Raw genomic sequence first — 23,109 nt, forward strand, 5'->3', positions numbered from 1 at the left:
CATAACGAGAGGATTTCAGTATAGGAATAAAGAGGTTCTTCTGCAGTTTTATAGGGCCCTGGTAAGACCACATCTGGAGTAGTGTGTACAGTTTTGGTCTCCTAATTTGAGGAAGGACTTCCTTGTAATTGAGGCAGTGCAGCGTAGGTTCACGAGATTGATCCCTGGGATGGCAGGGCTGTCATATGAGGAAAGATTGAAAAGACTAGGCTTGTATTCACTGGAATTTAGAAGGATGAGAGGGGATCTTTTAGAGACATATGAAAGTATAAAAGGACTGGGCAAGCTAGATGCAGGAAAAAAGTTCCCAATGTTGGGCGAGTCCAGGGGCCAGGGCCCAACTCTAGTAAATTCATCCAGTGAATTGGCCTCCACTGCCTCCTGTGACAGAGAATTCCACAAATTCACAACTCTCTGGGTGAAAAAGTTTCTTCTCATCTCAGTTTTAAATGGCCTCCCCTTTATTCTTAGTACCAGGGTCCACAGTCTAAGAACAAATGCAGATTGAATTTTATCACATTAAGGTCAAATCTGGTGTATTACACAATGCCAAATCCAGAATTGCCTTTTCCCTAGTAGGCCTGACCACATGCTGCCCCAAGTAGCCATCCAGCAAGCACTCTGCAAATTCCTCTTGAGATCCAGTATCAGCCTCTTTTTTCCAGCCTACCTGCAGATTGAAGTCCTCCATGACCACTGTAACATTGCCTTTCTTACATGCCAATTGTATCTCCCGATGTAGTTTGTACCCTACATCCTGGCTACAGTTCAGAGCCCTGTATATAGAGTCATTTATGGAAATAGAGTTCAAAAGCACCAGCCATTCAAATATCAATGTTGCTTGGTTAATCAACAGGTGTGATTAATTCAAAGAACCCATGCATTGTCTACTGCAAGGCTACAACTATCAAATAAGTATGTCATAGAGTGAGACAGTGTGGAAACAGGCCCTTCAGCCCAACTTGCCCGCACCAGCTAACATGTCCCAGTTACACTAGTCCCACCTGCCTGCGTTTGGTCCATATCCCTCCAAACTTGTCCTATCCATGTACCTGTCTAACTGTTTCTTAAACGTTGGGATAGTCCCAGCCTCAACTACCTCCTCTGGCCGTTTGTTCCTTACACCCACCAACCTTTTCGTGAAAAAGTTACTCCATATATACTCAGTCTTCATTTCTCAGTCTCATAATGGCTTCTTTGACTTTCATTGGCACAACTTTGGTCCTCATGTTCTTCTTGCGTTTAAGGCAGCAGAAATTATGTGGCCCTCCAGGCACTGTAGCCAGTGCAATGTGCTGTTGTCGAAGGCCGTGAGGTCTACCCCTCCGCCAGGGGGACGGAGGTCAGTGCAGTTGAAAATGACGTGCTGCGCTGTTTGCTGGTCTGCTCCACACACGCAGGCTGCTGATGGACGCAAACCCCAACCATGCATGTTGGCGTTGAACCGGCTGACCCCTGTGCGGGGCATGTCGCTTCAGGGCGAGCCGGGTGGGGCTGTGGTGTTCGGTGCGACAGTGAATTGAGGAGGTTGCGATGTCTGTTCCCAGCTGGTTCTCCATGCTCCTAGTATGTTGAAACTGGAGCCACAGAGGGTCGCTACATGGCGGGAGAAAGGGCGACGAGACGACAGGAGTTGAGGTCCCAGTTGCTATGAATCCTGGGCGAGGTGGTGCGAAGGATGTTTGGCGTCCGATGGGGCCTTGCACACCAGCCTATGTGAAGTACTCTCTGCGAAGCTTGGCGGGTGCGATACCTGCGAGCACCGGCAGGAGATCCGTCGGAGGAGGGCGTAGGCAGCCAGTGATGATCCGCATGGTGTCGTTGAGGGTGGCATCTAGCTTGCTAGTATGAGCGCTCAGCGTACTCAGCGATCCTCATGTTGATAAACGGCAATAAAAGTTTTCAATGGTGATGGAAAGACGGGAGGAAAGACAAGGTACGTTAAAAAGGCAATTAAACACACCTGAGCAATTGCAAACACCTGTGAAGCCATGTGTCCCAAACATTATGGTGCCCTGAAATGGGGGGTCTATGTATAAACACAGCTGTAATTTCTGCATGGTGAAACCAAAATGTATCAAAATGGCCTTTAATAAAATCTGACAATGTGCACTTTAACCACATGTGATTTTTTTCTATTACAAATCTCAAATTGTGGAGTACAGAGGCAAATAAATAAATGATGGGTCTTTGTCCCAAACATTATGGAGGGCACTGTAGTTACAGGAATAAACTTGTTGCTTTGCTGTAAAGTTTATAACCCTTGACTAAATTACTGAAAGTGGGATCCTTTTTGGTTTGTCTGAAGAAGATGCCAAAGGTGCTGTATCAACAAACTGCAGAGCTGTCATTTTGCATGGAGGTGAGTAAATGCATTCATTTGCAACGGTCTTGGTCATTTACTGCACTCACTTTAGTTAACCAAAATTGATTAAAGTAGTTGGCTTGTCCATTTCTGCACAAACTATCATATCCTGTAGTTTTACAATCTGTTTGTTTCAAATTAATATGATGAATAGAACTAGAGCAAATGTTTTTGTTAGCAGCTGTAGTGGTTCAGGTTAAAAGGTGGTTTATTGGATGTTATGGAGATAATCCCATATCCTGAAGAGGCAAGAGTCTGCAGATTTTGACATTTTAAACAAAACACAAATTGCTGGATGAACTCAGTGGGTCAAGCAGGATCTGTGGGGGGAATTCAGACAAAGCTTCAGACTGTGATCCTTCAGACTGATTGGAGTAAAGGGGAGAAACCTGGAAAAGAGAGTTGAAGGCGGAACAAGGAACTAGTCCTCCGTGGCCACCCACATGCCAGGGACAGCGGCTTCTCTGGATCCGACGGCTCTCCTGGCTGTTTCTAGGCTGCAGGCATTGATGCTGACGGCTCCTATTGCTGTCTATAAAGTTATGAGAGGCATGGACATGGTAGACATTTTTCCCTGGGTGGATATGTCAAAGACTAGAGGGCATACCTGTCCCTGCATCTCCTATTTCACTTCCATCCTGGGAATCCATCAGGCCTTCCAGGTGAGACACAGGTTCACATGCACCTCTTCCAACCTTCTAGATCAGGTGCTCTCAATTAGGCCTCCTTTACATAAGAAAGAACAAGCCGAAGCGAGTCAACCATTTCACCGAACAGCCAAGGCCTGCTGGAAAACCCTGTTGCCGACCATTTTAACTCTCCTTCCCATTACCATACCGTCCCTCCTGCCCTTGACCACCTCTATTGCTAGAGTGAGTGAGGCCAGATGCGAACGAGAGGAACAGCACCTCATATTCCACTTGGGTATCTTGCAGCCCAATAAACATTGAATTCTCCAATTTTAAGTCATAACCCCCTCCCGTTTTTTCTGTGGTTTCCCCAACACATTTTTCCAACCCCCATCAGTTGCCTCGCTCCTTTCCTTCAAATATTCATCTCCCAGTTCCGTATCCCCATTTCCCATTTATTTCTCCTCCTCACCCGCAGCCTTTCCCCTCCCTCTGGTTTTACTTTTCACTCATCCTCCTCTCCTTGCCACCCTTTTTTCTCCTTTTTATCTCTATCCTTTGTCATTTGCCAATAACTCCCCCCTCCCCAACTGTATTAATATATCATAAGCGAGGCTTTGCCCTATCCCCAGCTCTCTTTTCCAGCTTTCTCCCCCCCCCCCCCCCCCCCATTGCAATGTCGGAAGGGTTCCAAACTGAAGCATTGTCTGTCCTTTCCCTCCGCAGTGTGCACCAAAAAGCACCTTTCTTGTGGGCATAATTTTCAAATAATGAGGTATCTGTATATTGTCATATTGTGCTCTTTGAGGAATGAGCTGTGATGTGTATGCCCGCGGTGTGCCAAAGACAGTCTGAGGTAACATGCAACAAACAACTGCCGGAATGCTATGGTGGACTTGCTTCTAAGTGATCAACTTATCTTTCTACTGCCTTAAGGTAGCAACTTTTGGGAAGTAGTGAAAAATCTAAAACATATGGTTGTCATTAGTGGTGCCAAGATTCTTGTGGTTGTACAAAATTAATATGATTTGAAGGGCTGAATATGAATGATATTTTACAGACTTCATAAACACAAATTAACATCAAACCCGAGGGGAATGAGTAAACTACAGTTTTCTTTAACATTCCTAAAGTGCCATGCTTTGTTGTAATGTGGAAATCAACAGGAATAATTAGTGATGGGCTACGTGACATCACATTGGTTACATGAGTGACCTTACATTACATTCTGTGTTGCAAATGTTACTCTACAGCAACCAGAAAGACTGCATTAGGTGTGATCCACACCACAAGAAAGGTTACAGCATCTGAAGGGAAAGATGAAGGAAGGCCCCGTAAAAAAAACAAGACTGAACATAACGGGTGATGGAAAGAAAATCTTGGCTCCAACCACCATTTCTTTCATTTGCTTAAAAAATATGAAACTATGTCCTTGTTTTTTTTCTGAATAATGATCGAACAGCATAGTGTTGCAGTTACTATTATAATTGATATTTAGCATTTCTGTCATAAAAAATAAAGGAGTTTATATTTGATTGCGTTCTGTGTCTTAAATATCTTTTGTTTGCTCAAATGCAATATTCTATCAGTTCTGAGAAATTCAAAGTTACGAACCAGTAAGTGGGCCCCCATGTGATCTTTTTTTGTGCAAGCTTTCATTAAATCATAATAGATTTGGGCAACAATGTACTCTACATATTTATTGACAAAAGCTTTTCACTGTACTTCAGTATACGTGGCAATAAACTAAACCTAAACTCAGACATATATTAGTTGTTTCAAATTATCAATATGTCATAATTATCAATCATGCAAAAAAAAACTTCTGAGAATGGTGAGGGGAGTCCATAAATGCCATGTTTGCTGCCCCCTTTTTTCTTTGAGTAATTTGGTGCCATTGAACCAAGATTGGAGAGAGGCAGCATTGCCATTTGAGGCTCTTCCTCATTCTTTGTGTTGAAAGCATATAGTAAAAAATTATGTGTGGTGTGTTCTTAATGTTGTTAATATTGTTCAATAACTAGATCCATCTCCTACCTCCCTACAAGAGTACAATCCAGTATGGTCCATAATGTACGTTGTAAGCAGTGAACTCAAGCTGAGTGGTTGTGTCTACAGATGCAGACCAGATTTTATGCCAAGGCTTGTCAATTATAAGACAAGTCAATGAAGCAAGTTTCCTCAGTACTGTATCTTGCTGAACAGACAGAATCTTCATCCAAATGCAATGCTGAGGCATGCATAATCTTCACATTCTCAAAATAAGTTTAAATTCATTCGTGCTGTTGGGAGAGCACTTCATGATAATCACAGCCAAGCAACTGGATTGGACTGCTGTGAAGCATTTCTATATTGCAGAAAAAATATTAGAAGCACAAGAAAATGTAAAATAGATGTTGGCGCAAGAAATGAGAGATTATACCTATGATAAAATATTGAATTGACAGGAATTCTTCCCTACGATAAAACTTGATAGATTGGGAAATGTGTTACGACAGGCACGAAGATGATGTTTCAATTTGCTGGTGAGTCCAAAACTAACTTGCCTAAGTATAAGACTGTTGCTAATAGATTTGTAAGGAATTTCAGAAGAAATGTCATTGTTTTGGGTATCATTTGCATGTGAATTTCATTACGAGTAATCGTTAAGTTTCCCGCGAAGGCAGCTAAGCAAAGGGATAAGGAACGGAGCCCGATTCGTTCAGGTGAAGATCTTTGGCCGATGACATACTCCTATGCTGTAAACTAATTTGTATTACTATAGAAGTTGAAAATATTTATGCTTCAAGGGGCTGTTTTCTCACCCTGTCCACTGCAGTGGAAAATGTTTTAAGACTAACCTTTCACAGTTCTCCTCAAAACCTTGCAAGTTAAAAGCTCAGCAAGTCAGCAATTGGGTATAATTTATATGGGACTAGCCAGACGTGGACCCTTTGGGTCCAAACCTCTCCTGCGGGCCCGGCAACCCTCTCCCAATGACCACCTGTGGACCCGTTGCCGGCCCAGGAGTATCCCCCGGGAGCGGGCGAGTGGGGGAGAGGGAGCCACTCACCCCGGCCCTGGGCGGCTATCGTGTCATCCAGAGCGACCCGTGGGGTACAAACCTCTCCTGCAGTGGCAGCCCGAGGGCGACGGCTGTTGCTTTGAGCTGGAAGAAGCCCCAGCTTTGCGCGGATCCGGCGGCCATCTTGTTAGTATTAGATCAACGGCCCCCAACTGCACAGGCGCGGACACGTTGTGTTCCCATTGTGACGCAAGATGCCATTTGCACCATTGCAAAATCAAGATGGTAAGTCGAAGCATCGTAAGTCGGGGAGCATCTGTATTAGATCTACGGGCCCCAACTGCGCAGGTTCCCATTGTGACGTCGATCGTGGCTGACGGGCAGGGCAAGTGGAAAAGGGATTTATTAAAGATTTGAAAGTGATTTTTAAAGTTTAAAAAGTGAATAACTTAAAATATAACAACCATTTGAACCGCAGGCCAATGGTGAGTAAGGTGGGCCTAAAATCGTTGCTCTATCGTGTGCCGTTTTGGCTATATTTCAGGTACGTGCAAACTAACAAAGTGTCGGACAACAAACAAGATAAGCGTTTTAGTTATATATATATATAGATGAGAATTTTTTACCAGCCCCCCTAAAAAATGGGTTGTTTGAATGAAAAATATCTTTCTAATTCTCTCATCCAGTCTAAAGAAGGGTCTTGACCTGACACTTCTATTCCTTTTCTCCAGAGAAGCTGCCTGACCTGCTGAGTTACTCCAGCATTTAATTCCTATCCTCATCCCTAATCCTTCCATGGAAATATGTTCTTCATGGTCATCCTATCTATAATCCTCATAGTTTGTACATCTTGATTAAATTACCCTTCTTTATAAAAAACACTCAAATCCCAAATTAATATTTTCACCTAATATTTTTAGCCCTGATAATTTTCTTAAATTTCTTCTACACCTTCACTAGTTCCAACACATCCTTCATCAAACATGATTACTGTAACTTGGCTGTATTCTAGCCCAATTGTTTTAACCATTTTCCCCTCGTCACTTTAATGTCATGTATCTTGCGTTTTATGACTGTTGGCAGATCAATTTCACTCCTGGGATAAATAAAGTTCTATCGTATAGTATTTGTGCCTTGAGCTCATTGCTCTGTATGTGCTCTGAAACCAGTCACTGTGCTTTCTGGTCTGCCTCATCTGTCTGTCCATCTTTAGGATCATGGACATGCACCCCGAGCTCCCACAGTTCATGTACACTACATTTTGCAGTGGTGACAGGAGGACAGAAAGAATGCATTTTCCAACTGGATGGTGTTGAAGGGAGGATAAATGATTAATCTATAAGAACATTGATGGGGATGGTGGCAGAGTGAAGGATACCCCTCCACCGAGCCAGGGAAACAAGTAAATTAAAATCCTCAAGCCATCTTTAACTCAGAACATATCCAAAAAAAGTGGCATCACCAGAAGAATAAAAGAGGATAATGAATGGAATAATAAAAGCAGTATTCTCAGTAAGTCTGGAAATTGTAGAGACATAAGCAGAAGTCACATTGCTGGAGATGATTCTTGACGATACCTTTCACATAAAGGAATTAAGTTGTAATTTAAGTAAAACCTTGGAGGCGATGCTCATTTCAAATCCAACTTTTCAGTTGGCTCATCAAAGTTTCTTTTCAGCTTTTCTGTAACGATTAGTTATCTACGTATTTGAAATTTTGCTCAGCAACATGGATAGGACAGGTTTGGAGGGATATGGACCAAACGCAGGGAGGTGGGACTCATGTAGCTGGGACATGTTGGCCGGTGTGGGCAAGTTGGGTCGAAGGGCCTGTTTCCACACTGTATCACTCTATGACTCTATGAAGGGCCTGCTTCCACACTGTATCACTTCATGACTCTATGAAGGGCCTGTTTCCACACTATCACTCTATGAAGGGCCTGTTTCCACACTGTATCACTCTATGAAGGGCCTGTTTCCACACTGTATCACTCTATGAAGGGCCTGTTTCCACACTATCACTCTATGAAGGGCCTGTTTCCACACTATCACTCTGTGACTCTGAAGTGCCTGTTTCCACGGTGTACCACTCTATGACTATGAAGGGCCTGTTTCCACACTGTATCACTCTATGAAGGGTCTGTTTCCACACTGTTTCACTCTATGACTCAATGAAGGGCCTGTTTCCACACTATCACTATGACTCTATGAAGGGCCTGTTTCCACACTGTATCACTCTATGACTATGAAGGGCCTGTTTCCACACTGTATCACTATGACTCTATGAAGGGCCTGTTTCCACACTATCACTCTATGAAGGGCCTGTTTCCACACAGTATCACTCTATGAAGGGCCTGTTTCCACACTGTATCACTCTATGAAGGGCCTGTTTCCACACTATCACTCTATGAAGGGCCTGTTTCCACACTATCACTCTGACTCTGAAGTGCCTGTTTCCACGGTGTACCACTCTATGACTATGAAGGGCCTGTTTCCACACTGTATCACTCTATGAAGGGTCTGTTTCCACACTGTTTCACTCTATGACTCAATGAAGGGCCTGTTTCCACACTATCACTATGACTCTATGAAGGGCCTGTTTCCACACTGTATCACTCTATGACTATGAAGGGCCTGTTTCCACACTGTATCACTATGACTCTATGAAGGGCCTGTTTCCACACTATCACTATGACTATGAAGGGCCTGTTTCCACACTGTATCACTCTGAAGGGCCTGTTTCCACACTGCATCACTCTATGACTCTATGAAGGGCCTGTTTCCACACTGTATCACTCTATGAAGGGCCTGTTTCCACACTGTATCACTCTATGAAGGGCCTGTTTCCACACTATATCACTCTATCACTCTATGAAGGGCCTGTTTCCACACTGTATCACTCTATGAAGGGCCTGTTTCCACACTATATCACTCTATGACTCTATGAAGGGCCTGATTCCACACTGTATCACTATGACTCCATGAAGGGCCTGTTTCCATACTGCATCGCTCTATGACATACTTATTTGATAGTTGTACCCTTGCAGTAGACAATGAATGGGTCCTTTGAATTAATCACACCTGTTTACCAAGCAATATTGATGTATGAATGGCTGGTGCTTTGAACTCTCTATTTCCATTAATGTCGTAACTGATGTAAATGTAAATATAGTTACCAATATGTCCAAAATGATGGAAAAGATCGCAATCATGCGTTTATTTTCATTCTGTTTACATTCTGGTTCTCATTGTTTAAATAAATCCAGAGCATAAATAGTGCAGTATATATTGTTTTAAAATAAATCAATATAATTTAAATACGTTGAGAAATTATAACTTAATGTGAGCAATACACATGGGGCAATCATTATGAGACATTATGAGACAATGCTACCTCACATCACATGTATTCCCAGGCAAACCACCCACAAACATCCAAAATCACCAACTGGATGCATGAGCTTAACTGTGACCAAAGATGTTGGTCACATTTGTACTTCAGTTATGTTACATTCCCTTTGGCCAGATGACCTTTGATTTGATGTATCAAATTCTAAAGTCTTCCTGCTCTGAGGAACCACTATCCATGTTGGAGACGCCTCCAATTATAGTCCATTATCACTAGTATCCTATCACATAGTATCCTCCTATTATAATCCATTATCACCAGTATCCAATTACACAGTATCCTCCTATTATAGTCTATTATCATCAGTATGATAAAAAATACATATTTAAATTCACCCTTTGGAATCATATTCTATCTGCAAAAGTAACTTTGTTTCTCTGGTTGCAGATAAATAATACTAAATACTTAATGTTTACAAAATTTACAAATGTAAAACAAATGTACAAATTTTACATCATAAATACAGTCCATCACTTTGACACTTGCAGTTTATATCGCCATCTATTCTTGCTGATTGTCTCTCCACGTACATATCTCACACATACATTCCACCCAAGAACCCAGTTTCAAATCCAACTCTCTTTTAAGAAATTACTTTTAATAGCTGAATTTCCATCTTAATCGATATATGGAGGGATGACCACACCTCTGCTAATTAATTATAAAATATTAAACTGTTAAAGCACCTTATCCCTCTCATTATCTCTAAAACATCAATCCTGTACAGGCAAACCACTCTGACTTTCCATTTTTCAGTGTTCCCCATTCTTGTTCCATCAATCTCCTACTTTCAGTTGTTACTGACCGTTGAAAGTCAGCAGAAATCGCAGTCTTCATTAACCAAAAAAGCAATCCTCACTTTCCATTTGTCTAAGTTCATTGTCATTATTCATGAACTGAAGCAATTTCATAGATGTTGTTATATATTGAGCTTTCATTATTGAACAATTCAAATATTGTGCATGTAATGAATGTATTGAAGTTCTCACAAACGTGGAACATAGGAATGCACCTGGCATCCTTGGCGGTGAAGGAAAGGGGAAGGGAAGAAGGTCACTTTATTCTTCAATGCAACAAGCTTCATTTCGATGAAGCATGCGAGGTTTCCATAAATTGGTTCAGTATTTCCTTTGTGCCAGTTTGCCACTGAAGAACTAGGTCTAGTGGTGTTTGTCCATTCTGCAACAAGACAGCAGAAATTGTAATATTCATTAAAGTGCTGATTTACTAATCAATTCTAAAGGAAAAACGTGCATTTACAAAGTTTACAAAGTTTCTCCAGGTTTGCAACATTATTACATTGCACAGAATAGGTGAGCTATTTTTATTCATTGATTCCAACTATCTTGTCACATGTGGCTTTTCAAGGTCTTCAATTTTTCTCATACTTCTCTTTTATGTGATATGAAAAGAAATCTGATAACTGCTTTTTCTTTTGAGCTGGTAGCGCGTCAGTCAGTTGCCTTTATTGTTCTACCTTCTGTTCTGTGTTTATTTGAAGAAAGGCCAAATCCTGAAATATTGTTTTGCTTTCCCACGACTCGACTGATCTTTGGCATTTTCTGCATCTTACTTTAATGAATTCTTGCATTCTTGCCCTATGTAGGTTTTTGGTTGATTTTTTTTGTACAAGACAAATTAATTTTGATTTTATAAACTGGTCATGTTCAGAGTTTAGAACTACTATTTACCTCTTTGGTGACCCTCTTGACTATCGTTGATGGGACTTTGCTGGCTTTACCTTGCGCTAAACGTTATTCCTTTATCATGTATCTATACACTAAATGGCTTGATTGTAATCATGTGTGGTCTTTCTGTAACTGGATAGCACGCAACATAAGCTTTTCACTGTACCTCGGCACACGTGACAATAATCTAAACTGAGTGCAGACAATTCCAGAATTTCACTTAATTTAGATTTCCCAAGGTCAATCCTTTGAGTATTTTGAGTTTACAAGAGATGTTAAAGATAAATGTTTCGATCATATGTGAAATTGACTTTGATTTAGAAAGCAATTTTCAAAATATACTGCAACATAATAAAAGTAAGGTAGAAAAAAAAGCTTTAACATGCTTAGCATCGAAAATCAGAGTTTTTCAATCCCTGTTATCAGCATAAAATTATAATACTTTTGTAAATCGTGTGCTACCATGTTATGTGTGTTTTTTGTCTCTGGATACAAAAATACCAATATTTTTTTAAAGTGCAACAAGAATAAAAGAACTCGCCTGAATCGAGTAGGAATCGGAAAGAAAGAGGCAGGAGGAGTGGATAAAACAAGGAGATCAGATGGAGAGAGGGAGATTGGGTTAGTACAGGGACAGAGGGAGGAGTGAAGTGACAGAACTTGCCCCAACCTATAGCTGAGGTGTGCTGAACTAAACAAACAGCCCTGGCTGCATCTCTCCTGATGTCTCTCCCTCGCTGTCCTTTATCCTTCTTTGCCCTCTTTATCCCGACTGTCTCTTCACCCTATCCCCTCGCTGTCACCACACACACACACACACCTAGGGGTGCCAACTATCTCACTCCCAAATAAGAGAAAGTGATGTCACCGCCCCGCGCACCACGTGACCTCACCCAGCCAGCGGCCACGTGCTCCCACTCCACCAATGGCAGCCGCCCGGGCCAGGAGGCGGGTTGTTATGCAACCTCCGTTCGGCGGCGCCCAGGCCTCTGGACCTACACTGTCCGGAGGTAGACTCAAAATGTTGGAGTAACTCAGCGGGTCAGGCATCATTTCGGGAGAGAAGGAATGGGTGCCTTTTCGGGTCTCGACCCGAAATGTCACCCATTCCTTCTCTCCTGAGATGCTGTCTGACTCGTTGAGTTACTCCAGCATTTTGTGTTTACCTTTGATTTTAACCAGCATCTGCAGTTTTTTTCCTTCTACACTGTCCGAACCTATAGCGTCCAGGACAACAGCGTCCCCTGGGCCTAATACGGGACAAACCAATTTAGCCCAAAATACGGGATGTCCCGGCTAATACGGGACAGTTGGCAACCCTACACACACCTCCTCTCTTCCACTCCCACATGCTTTGGCAGGAACTTTTGCTGTCCAGCAGCAGCACTTGGAACTATGCCCTGTAATCAATATGACTCAAGTTCAGATAGGCTCAGCTTTCACTTCCACCAGTCGAGGTTTTCACGGGCTGCCAAGGGTCGGTCGGCCAGTAATACAATGTGGCGAGGGAATCAGGTTACCCGTTGCATCTGGCCTTGAAGCTGAGTTGTCCAGGCAGAGGTGTGGCAGTATTAGCCGGAAAGGCCAGCAACTGTGGTCAGGGCTGATTTGTCAAGAGATTTCTATTTGTACATCCACATTAGCAGAAGTGTAGAAATCCAAGAAGTGTTGGTAATCCACAAAAATAAACCAGTAGGTGCTGACTTTAATGTAAACTGCTGTATTTAAATCAATGTGGAGGAGTAGACTTTATGGAACCTGTCCGTGTGACTGGTGCTCCATGTGTTAAATTTAATACTGGTGGCACAGCAATCTGTTGCTCCTCGCAGTGCAGTCCTGCGCTCTCGAATAGCCTGACCTCGGGTGCTGTCTATATGGAGTTTGTACGTTCTCCCTGTGACCACGGGATTTTCTCCAGGTGCCCTGGTTTCCTCCCACACTTGCAAAGACGTACAGGTTTGTAGATTAATTGGTGTCTGCAAATTGGCCCAAGTGTGCAGGATAGAACTGGTGTACGGGTGATCTAACGCACATCTGAATTCGGTGAACAGTATGTTGACGAGGTTAATCCCTGGGATGGCGGAACTGTCAAATGCGGAAAGATTGGAAAGACTGGGCTTGAATTCTCTGGAGTTTAAGGATGAGAAGGGATCTTATAGGGGCGTATAAAATTATAAAAAGGACTAGACAAGCTAGATGCTTGGGGGAGTCCTGAACCAGGGGACACAGTCTAAGAATAAAGGGGAGGCTATTTAAAACAGGTGAGAAGAAACTTTTTCACCCAGCGTTGTGAATTTGTGGTATTCTCTGCCACAGAAGGCAGTGGAGGCCAATTCACTGGATGAATTTTTAAAAGAGTTAGATGGAGCTCGAGGGGCTAGCGGAATCAAGGGATCTGGGGAGAAGGCAGGCACAGGTTACTGATTGTGGATGATCAGCCATGATCACAATGAATGGCGGTGCTGGTTCGAAGGGTCAAATGACCTCCTCCTGCACCTATTTTCTATGATTCTATGTTGTTGGGTGCAATCTGACGAATAAATCACATTTATGTAATACTTAATTAGAAACAAAAAGTGAAAAACTCATTGCAATATTGCTGATGGTAGATTGTAATGTTCTTGATCAGCTTCTCAAATGGATTTAATTTTTTGCCAGCCACTTAGTCTTTTAAAAATCAATTCACAGAGTCATACAGCACGGTAACAGGCCCTTTGGCACAATTCATCCATACTGATCAAAATGACTCATCAAAAAACTAATCCCATTTACCTGCATTTAGCCCTTATCCCCCTAAATCTTTCCTATTCATGTACCAGTCCAAATGTTTTTTAAATGTTGTTATAGTGCCTGCTTCAACTTCCTCTGGCAGCTCACTCCATATATCCACCACCATGTGTGTGAAAAAGTCACCCGTCACATTGAATCTTTCTCCTCTCACATTAATCCTATGCCTCTAGTTCTTCCCCTGCCCTGGGAAAAAGATTCTGTACATTCACCCTCTCTATCCTCCTCATGATTTAATACATCTCTGTAAGATCACCCCCACCCTCCTGCAATCCATGGAATAAAGTTCTAGTCTTCCCAACCTCTCTACATAGCTCGGGCCCTTGAGTCCTGTCTATATCTTCATAAATCTTCTTTGCAAGCTTTCCATCTTAATGACGTGCTTCTTTTTTTTACAAAAAATGTATTCAGTTATTAAAAATAATATTTACAATACACTAAAACAAAACAGAACCCACCACCAAAAAACAAAACACACAAATATATGATATGAACTATGATTCAACTATCTTACACTCCATGTCCAAGATGCATTCAACCCCCCCCCCCCGCGGCGCCCAGTGGTCCCGGAAATCCCCCAGGGTGCCCGTGGACAGCGCGTAGTCCCTCTCTGGTACCGCCCGGGCACGGACGTAACCCCGGAAAAGGGGCAGGCAGCCGGCTTGGGCAGAGCCCTCTTCTGCCTGGCACCGTGACTCACGGATGGCCAGCTTGGCCAGGCCCAGGAGCAATCCAACCCAACCAGGACATCGTCAGCCCCACCCTCTCCCCGACGCACAGGGTGTCCAGAGATGAGGATGAGGAAGTAATGCAGCCAGAAGGCAAGGAGCAGCCCCTTTAGATATTAGAACAGGGGCTGCAGCCTCACACACTCCATGTACACGTGGCACACAGACTCACACTCCATGTACACGTGGTACACAGACTCACACACTCTATGTACACGTGGCACACAGACTCACACTCCATGTACACGTGGTACACAGACTCACACACTCCATGTACACGTGGTACACAGACTCACACACGCCATGTACACGTGGTACACAGACACACACTCCATGTACACGTGGTACACAGACTCACACACTCCATGTACACGTGGTACACAGACTCCTCCACCCCACAAACTTGGCAGGCGGCTGGAGAGTCTGTGAACCGCGAAAGAAACAGGTTGCAGGGGACTCCTCTGTGCAGTCCCCTCCACCCCAGGTCCGCGATGGTGAGTGGCAGAATCCCTGCATAGAGGGACCCCCACCGGGCATGCTATGCGTCTTTGGCAGGGTATCCAAAACTGAACATAGGTGTGGCCAATTCAGGTTTAAAATCACAAAATCTTAAAAGGCATTATGTTTGTTGGTAGTTGGACTTACGCAGTTTTTTAAAGTAGGTTTGGCTCCGTAAATCAGCAGCAGCTTCATTAGTCGGTAACGGCTCAGTCGCACTGCGTCATGCATCGGCGTGTCTCCTTCCTTCAGACAACAACATTTGAAGGACAATGGTTATGATAGAACTGAACGAGTTTGTTATCACTGTGTTTAGCTTAGTTTAGAGATGTAACATACAATCAAGCCCTTCGGCCCAGAGTCCACGTCGACCAGCGATCACCTGTACACTAGTTCCACCCGACACACTAGGGTCAATTTACAGAAGCCAATTAACCTATACATCTGCATGTCTTTGGAGGGTGGGAGGAAACCCATGGAGGCACAGGGAGAATGTACAAACTCAGAACAGACAAGCACCCGTAGTCAGGATCAAACCTGGGTCTCTGGCGCTGTAAGGCAGCAACTCTACTGCTGTGCTACTTTGCTGCCTTGTGATATTCAGGGAAAGCCACCTCTCCACACTTTGACGCCACATCCTCCTGGAGGCAACTCTGATGCCCATCACCAGCACACAGGCCAGAAGTTGCCAACAGTCACAGGCAAAGGAGAAACTAGCTGTGTCTAATTAACTGGAATTGGATCGACTCAGCTGCACCTCATCGCCTACCCAGGGGGTTCCAGCCGAGGGAAGAGAGGAAGCAAGACAGGAAACAAGGGAGAGAAAGTGGAAGACCCCCTCACTAACTAGAGAGACATAAAATGCTAGAGTAAACTTCTGAAGAGGGGTCTCGACCCGAAATGTCACCCATTCCTTCCATCCAGAGATGCTGCCTGTCCCGCTGAGTTACTCCAGCCTTTTGTGTCTTATCTTTAGCTGTAAACCAGCATCTGCAGTTTCTTCCTATCTCTACGAACTGTACTTCCTTTCACAGGCTCGGAAGTAGCCTGGAACTGTTAGCACCTCCTCAAAATCTCATAGAAACGTATAAAATTATAAAAGGACTGGACAAGCTCGATGCAGGAAAAATGTTCCCAATGTTGGGGGAGTCCAGAACCAGGGGCCACAGTCTAAGAGACAGTCATTTAAAACTGAGATGAGAAGAAACTTTTTCCACCCAGAGAGTTGTGAATTTGTGGAATTCTCTGCCACAGACGGCAGTGGAGGCCAATTCACCGGTTGAAATGAAAAGAGAGTTGGATAGAGCTCTTGGGGCCAGCGGAATCAAGGGATATGGGGAGAAGGCAGGCACAGGTTACTGATTGTGAATGATCAGCCATGATCACAATGAATGGCACCTCCACATGGTCCCAGACCTTGCAACCATTGTCCGTCGTTTGGAATAAGCTACATTACGTGTTCATCCTACCACGGGTGTCCGTGTGGTCATTGTCGACCCAGAGTCATCCCTGACACCTCAACACCAAACTACTGGGATGTTCACAGTTCCTTGATTCTAGAATGCTTTGGGACAATCTTGTATTATCCCCAAAACACGTTAGACTTAGGAACATTCTTCAGCCACCAAAATCAAGTGTTGGAATCAAGTTGGCAAAATCAGACCAAGAAACAAATCAGAAATGTCCTCTGTTACTTAGAAACAAACAACACAAAAGTGTCACATTCAAACTATAATGGTTGCAATATAAATTTCCACAATATATAATAAAAAACTAAATGAATGTTCCTGTGTCCTTTCCTCTGCACGGCCCCAGCCTGGGAAATAGTGGACTGGCACTGAAATGAACTACTCTGTCATTCTAAAATCTCATGAGCACGGTATCATTGGCTCATCAAGCGTCTTTTACATAACAAGGCATTTTGTTACAATCTGGTACATAAAAGGTTCAGTGTATCAATTTTACACATGGATATATCTTTAGTACCCAATTAAGCATTTGGTCTCCTATTTTGAGGAAGGACGTCCTTGTTATTGAGGCAGTGCAGTGTAGGTTCACGAGGTTGATCCGTGGGATGGCGGGACTGTCATATGAGGGAAGATTGGAAAGACGGCTTGTATTCACTGGAAGTTAGAAGGATGAGAGGGGATCTTAGAAACGTAACAAATTATGAAAGGACTGGACAAGCTAGATGCAGGAAAAATGTTCCCAATGTTGGGGAAGTTCAGATCAAGGGGAGTCCAGAATCAGGGGCCACTGTCTAAAAATCAAGGGGAGGCCATTTAAAACTGAGGTGTGAAAAAACCTTTTCAACCAGAGAGTTGTGAATTTGTGGAATTCTCTGCCACAGAAGACTGTGGAGGCCAATTCACTGGATGATTCTAAAAGAGAGTTAGATAGAGCTCTAGGGGGCAGCGGAATCAAGGGATACGGGGAGAAGGCAGGCACGGGTTACTGATTGTGGATGATCAGCCACGATCACAATGAATGGCGGTGCTGGCTCGAAGGACCTCCTCCTGTACCTATTTTCTATGTTAATACGTACCATGTCTCTGGCATTCAGATCTGCTCCACATGCAATGAGGTGCTCAGCACAGTCATAATGTCCGGTTCTGACAGCGACGTGCAAAGGAGTGCTGTATAACTGTGGCAAACACAAAATGAAAGCAGTGCTCATTGTCAAAATACTTCACTGCCAGTGGATCTTGGTGAGAGGTTTGCTGTTTTGATGGAGGCCCTGCAGCAGCCTGGAGCTCGAGTGGATCTGTTGCCATTCTAAGAGAGCTAGTGCGCGAATGGGGCCCGACTACAGCCAGACAGAGCAGCGGTGGAGGGCATCAACAGCATCGCTTGGCCTGGCCTGGTCAACCCTCCAACTTTGACCAGGATTCAGGATATCTTTATTTGTCATCCAAAAAACAAGTCTTTTGGACAAGATTTCGTCACCCACAGTCCAATAATAAGAGCAATAAAATAAGCAAATTACACAACCCCAACCAACACAAAACACAAAAAAAAGAAACATCCATCACAGTGAGTCTCCTCCAGTCACCTCCTCACTGTGATGAAAGGCCAGAATGTTATTTCTCTTTCCCTGCCGTCTTCTCCCGCGGTCAGGCTGTTGAACATGCCACGTTCCAGGCCGTGCCAGACGGTGAAAGGTTCTCAGCGGGCCGACCCAAGCCCCGCAATCCGGGGCGGGCGAAGACGCTGCTGCTGCATGTCGGGGCAGTCGTGGCTCCCGACATTGAAGCCCCCGCCGAGCAGAGAAAAATTCCGTGGCCTATTTCAGGCCACGCCGGACGGTGAAATGTCCACCAGGACAACGGAACTTTATGACCAAATTAAGACGGTACATATTTAACAACTTTGCACTAGAATCATACAAAATGCTGCTGGAAACATGTCGACTTGTGTACTGCCACAGTACAGACTTTAGACTTGCAGCGTGGAAAATTGCCCTTTGGCCCACTGAGTCCGCACTGGCCAGAGTACACTAGCACTATCCTACACACTAGGGACAATTTACAATCTACTGAAGATTGTACCTACAACCTACAAACCTGTACGAGTGTGGGAGGAAACTGGAGTGCCCGGAGAAAACCCACATGGTCACAGAAAGAATGAACAAACTCCGTACAGACAGCATCTGTGGGCAGGATCGAACCTAGGTCTCTGGCACTGTGAGGTAGCGACTTTAGCGCTGCGTCACTGTGCCAGCCACTATTTCTATAATCTTGTACTTACGTATTGTAATCTATGTATAATATAGTAATATTTACTAAGCTGTATGCAAAAAAGGAATGACACTGTACCTCAATACATGTGACATTAAAGTATTGGACCATTGAGGTAGACAATCTGCTCACCTTGTCTTTGGCGTTAACAGCTGCGTCTTTATTTAACAACATTTTTAAAACTTCCAGGCTTCCCCCGCGACAGGACCAGTGGACCGCTGTCGCTTCGAGCTGCATCAGAAACAAAATGATGTTGTTGTTAGTAATGGTGAAAGGTCGGCATGTACATGAATCAAAGTGCCACAAGAAACGCCTGCAACCACAAGATGTGATGGCGTGCATCACTTGCACAGACACCATTTGACGTTCTCTCTTTTGGAGATACAGTGTGTGAACAGGCCCTTCGGCCCACTGAGTCCACCTGACCATCATCACCCGTTCATGCTAGTTTTATGATATCCCACGGAAATTTACAGAAGCATGTCTTTGGGAGGTGGGAGAAAGCCAAAGCACCCGGAGAAAACCCTCGCGGTCACAGGTTAGAATGTGCACTCTACACAGGCATCAGCAGAGGTCAGCTCTCTGGCGCTGTGAGGCAGCAGCTCTACCCGCTGAACCTTGCCACCCCACAACAGAACTGTTTTGACTTTTTGATCCAAACAAAACTGACAACACTCCGAATAGTCATTATAACGGACGGCTAAGCCCAACCCCTGAACTAACACACTGCTTGAAGTACAAGGTGTTTGCCCCAGGCATCTTGCCAGATGGTCAATATGCCTAATAAATGGATATATACTGTACCATGTCGCGAAACTCGATGGAGGCTCCGGCTTTCAAGAGTTTCAGCACAATCTCCTCATTTCCCTCTGAGCAAGCACGATGCAGGGCGGTCCTGTTAAACTGTACAGAGCAAAAATAAAAGATGTTGCCATTCCTGTAATCAGCTGGAGTTCTTTCATTGTTATAGGTGCCCACACTGAACTATAAAATTATGTGAAGATTAAACCGAAGATAGACACAAAACGCTGGAGTAACTCAGCGGGACAGGCAATATCTCTGGAGGAAAGGAATAGGTGACGAAGGAATAGGTGACGTTTGGGGTCGAGACCCTTCTTCAGACTAGACTGCGAGTCAGAGGAAAGGGAAACGGGACATTTTTCCTGCATCTAGCTTGTCCAGTCCTTTTATAATTTTATACGTCTCTATAAGATCCCCTCTCATCCTTCTAAACTCCAGTGAATACAAGCCCAGTCTTTCCAATCTTTCCTCATATGAAAGATGCAATGGTTACTTGAAATTCTTATCTGCAGTAGCTTAGCAGGCCCGTGAATGCAATAAACACAGATTAAAAATATAATCTATATATTAAAACTCTTGTTTGTTTGTTTGTTTGTTCCTGAACTACAGCCAAAACGGTACATGATAGCGCAACAATTTTAGGCCCACCTTATGGTCGGGGGCTAATGGAAGAAGTTTCATTGAAATTGGTGTTATATTTTTTAAGTTATTCACCTTTTAAAGTTTAAATCTATCTCATAGGGATGGAAGGGGGGAGGGTGGGAGGGAAGGGGGGGAAGGAGGGTAAGAGGGATGGATTGGGGGGAGGGGAAGGGGGTAGGGGAGGGGAGGGGGAGGGGAGGGTGCTGCACCCATGCAGGAGGTGTTTGGGCCCAACGGGTCCACCAGGCCTCATAATAAGATAAATTTAATGAAGTAGTTGGACCTGTTGGCACTAATAGGAGGCGTCATTTTACCTGGTCACACGCATCAGGCAGGCCGCCATCAGCCAGGTATTTGTCAACCACCTGCGGCTTGTTTTTCAGTGCAGCCCTCCAGAACGTGTCCACATCGACAACTTCACTCTGGGACAAAGCAATCATTCTTAAAAGCGTTTCTTAAAAGCATTAATTCTTAATTGTTTAGACGAACATTTTTTTTAAAAATTTTAAATATATAGATTTCCCGAAGCAGTAAACGTACTATGATTTCGGGTTCTTGCTCTTTCGGGGGCTCTACGGCAATCGTCTTGGATTGCTTCTTCTTTTTCAACCGGACGATGAATTGAAGATCATCTAGAGTTTCAAGCTTCAGCCTCTGGTCCAGCGATTTAATCTAACAACAAATCATCAACGGGTTAATGTCTTTGACAAAGATGTCAGAGCATCTTTGAAACGCCCGAAGGTGCGTTTCAATGTAATTTGAAAGAGATTAGGTTGCAGTCACGAGTCAATGTGCCTACGATAGACGCAAAATGCTGGAGTAACTCAGCGGGACAGACGGCATCTCTGGATAGAGGAGGAACAGGTGAGGTTTCAGGTCGAGACCCTTCTTCACACTGATATCAGGGGAGAGGGAAACGAGAGATATGGAAGGTACGGTGTGAAGATGAAAGGTCAAAGGAGAAGAGATCAAGGGAAATGTAGAATGGATCATTGTTCGCTAGGAGAAGGTGACAACGAGGCATAAAAAGATAACATTTAATCCGGGGGACAGTCAGACTGGGCGGAGAACTAGGATGGGGAGGGACGGAGAGAGAGGGAAAGCAAGGGTTACTGGAAGTTAGAGAAGTCAATATTCATTCCGCTGGGTTGTAAGATGTTGCTCCAATTTGCACTGGGCCTCTCTGACAATGGAGGAGGCCCAGGACAGAAAGGTCAGTGTGGGAGTGGGAGTTAAAGTGTTGAGCAACCGGGAGATCAGGCAGGTGTAGGCAGGCTGAGCGGAGGTGTTGAGCTCAATGTGCCGAGTGAATGAGTGAAGGAGATTGGCTGTGAAACACGTTGCGCGTACATTCTTGCCATGTGCCACTGGCTGTAGTTTCTCCCTCTGATGCTTGTGGCTGGGAATGAAGGGGAATGGCTCGGTCTGAGTCTTCAGGTCATCCTGTTTCTCGATCGCCACCGCGGAACAGTATCCTCCATTTCCAAATTCCTCTTGCACCCTGCGGGAAGCTGCCTCCCAGCCGGTGGCTGTACCAGAGGTCTTCTTGCCGGTCACCTAGGGGAAGGAGCACACCGTGAATTTCACTGAAGGAGGCTGTATCCGCGCCACCCACTGCCATGGACTCATTACACTGAAGGGTTGAATTCACACTCATTCCCCTTTCCAAATTCACAATCACAATCACAATTACACTTTATTAGCCAAGTATGTTTTGCAACATACGAGGAATTTCATTTGCCGTACAGTCATAACAATTCGACATTCAGTTAAAGAGCAAAGGTGGACACACAATGCAAGAGAACCTCAGCAGGTCATGCAGCATCTCAGGAGAGAAGGAATGAATGAATGAATTAATTAATAAGTTTATTGGCCAAGTATGTGCATATACAAGGAATGTGCCTTGGTGCTCCGCTCACAAATGACAACACAAACATACAATTAACAATTAAGAATTGGTCTTAATTGGTCTCAGCCCAAAATGTCACCCATTCCTTCTCTCCCCAGATGCTGCCTGACCCGCTGAGTTACTCCAGCATTGTGTGTCTGCCGAGTATTTCCGGGATCTTTTGAAATTGTCTATTATTCAATGAATCATAACCGTAGAGTCGTACAGCAGTGAAGCAGGGAACTGGTTATCTTGTTTTAGAGATACAGCTTCGATACAGGCCCTTCGGCCCACCATTGACCGTTCACACTCATTACTTATCCTACAATCGCATCCACTCCTTACACACTCGGGGCAATTTCACGCAATCAAATTAACCTACAGACCCACACTTTGGGGGTGTGGGAGGAAACCGGAATACCCGGAGGAAACCCACGCGGTCACCGGGAGAACGTGCAAAATCCACACAGACAGCAACTGAGGTCAGGATGGAACCCGGGTCTCTGGCGCTGAGAGGCAGCAACTCTACCAGCGTGAGGTCTTTCACCTCCAATGCCCTTGTGCATTTGTGGAATTCTCTGCCACATAAGGCAGTGGAGGCCAATTCACTGGATGAATTTAAAAGAGAGTTAGATAGAGCACTAGGGGCTAGTGGAATCAAGGGATATGTGGAGAAGGCAAGCACGGGATACTGATTGTGCATGATCTAAGGGCTCTAAGGGCCAAATGGCTCCTCCTGCACCTATTTTCTAAGTTTCTAAGCCTGGGCCATTCAAATGTCTCAGTGGTCACATGTTAAATGCCGACTCTGCTTCTACTCCGCCCTCCAGCACTGTATTCCAGGTGCTCATCTCACTCTGAATAAAAAAGGTCCCCTCTAAATCTCCTGCCCTTTACCCTGTATCTATCTCCTCCGATTTTATCTAGCCCTGGT

General features: G+C 44.3%; 2 protein-coding genes across 2 annotated transcripts in view; one reads left to right on the forward strand and one right to left on the reverse strand.

The window, feature by feature from the left end:
* rpp30 (ribonuclease P/MRP 30 subunit) overlaps positions 1-4,692 on the forward strand; it is a 61,397-nt gene extending 56,705 nt beyond the window's left edge. Inside the window, exons 10-11 of the mRNA XM_078412898.1 lie at positions 2,283-2,362; positions 4,248-4,692. Of these exons, the coding sequence (XP_078269024.1) occupies positions 2,283-2,362; positions 4,248-4,360 (193 nt within the window). The 3' untranslated portion in view covers positions 4,361-4,692. The remainder of the gene's footprint in view (positions 1-2,282; positions 2,363-4,247) is intronic.
* A 4,522-nt stretch (positions 4,693-9,214) lies between these two features.
* Positions 9,215-23,109, reverse strand: part of LOC144600988 (ankyrin repeat domain-containing protein 1-like) — a 14,862-nt gene continuing 967 nt past the window's right edge. The window contains exons 2-9 of the mRNA XM_078412899.1: positions 21,638-21,844; positions 20,828-20,959; positions 20,602-20,709; positions 19,649-19,747; positions 18,977-19,075; positions 17,653-17,751; positions 15,255-15,353; positions 9,215-10,585 (exon numbers count right to left, since the gene is read on the reverse strand). Of these exons, the coding sequence (XP_078269025.1) occupies positions 10,487-10,585; positions 15,255-15,353; positions 17,653-17,751; positions 18,977-19,075; positions 19,649-19,747; positions 20,602-20,709; positions 20,828-20,959; positions 21,638-21,844 (942 nt within the window). The 3' untranslated portion in view covers positions 9,215-10,486. The remainder of the gene's footprint in view (positions 10,586-15,254; positions 15,354-17,652; positions 17,752-18,976; positions 19,076-19,648; positions 19,748-20,601; positions 20,710-20,827; positions 20,960-21,637; positions 21,845-23,109) is intronic.

The sequence above is a fragment of the Rhinoraja longicauda genome, chromosome 16 (assembly GCF_053455715.1).
Source record: "Rhinoraja longicauda isolate Sanriku21f chromosome 16, sRhiLon1.1, whole genome shotgun sequence".
Lineage (NCBI taxonomy): Eukaryota > Metazoa > Chordata > Chondrichthyes > Rajiformes > Arhynchobatidae > Rhinoraja > Rhinoraja longicauda.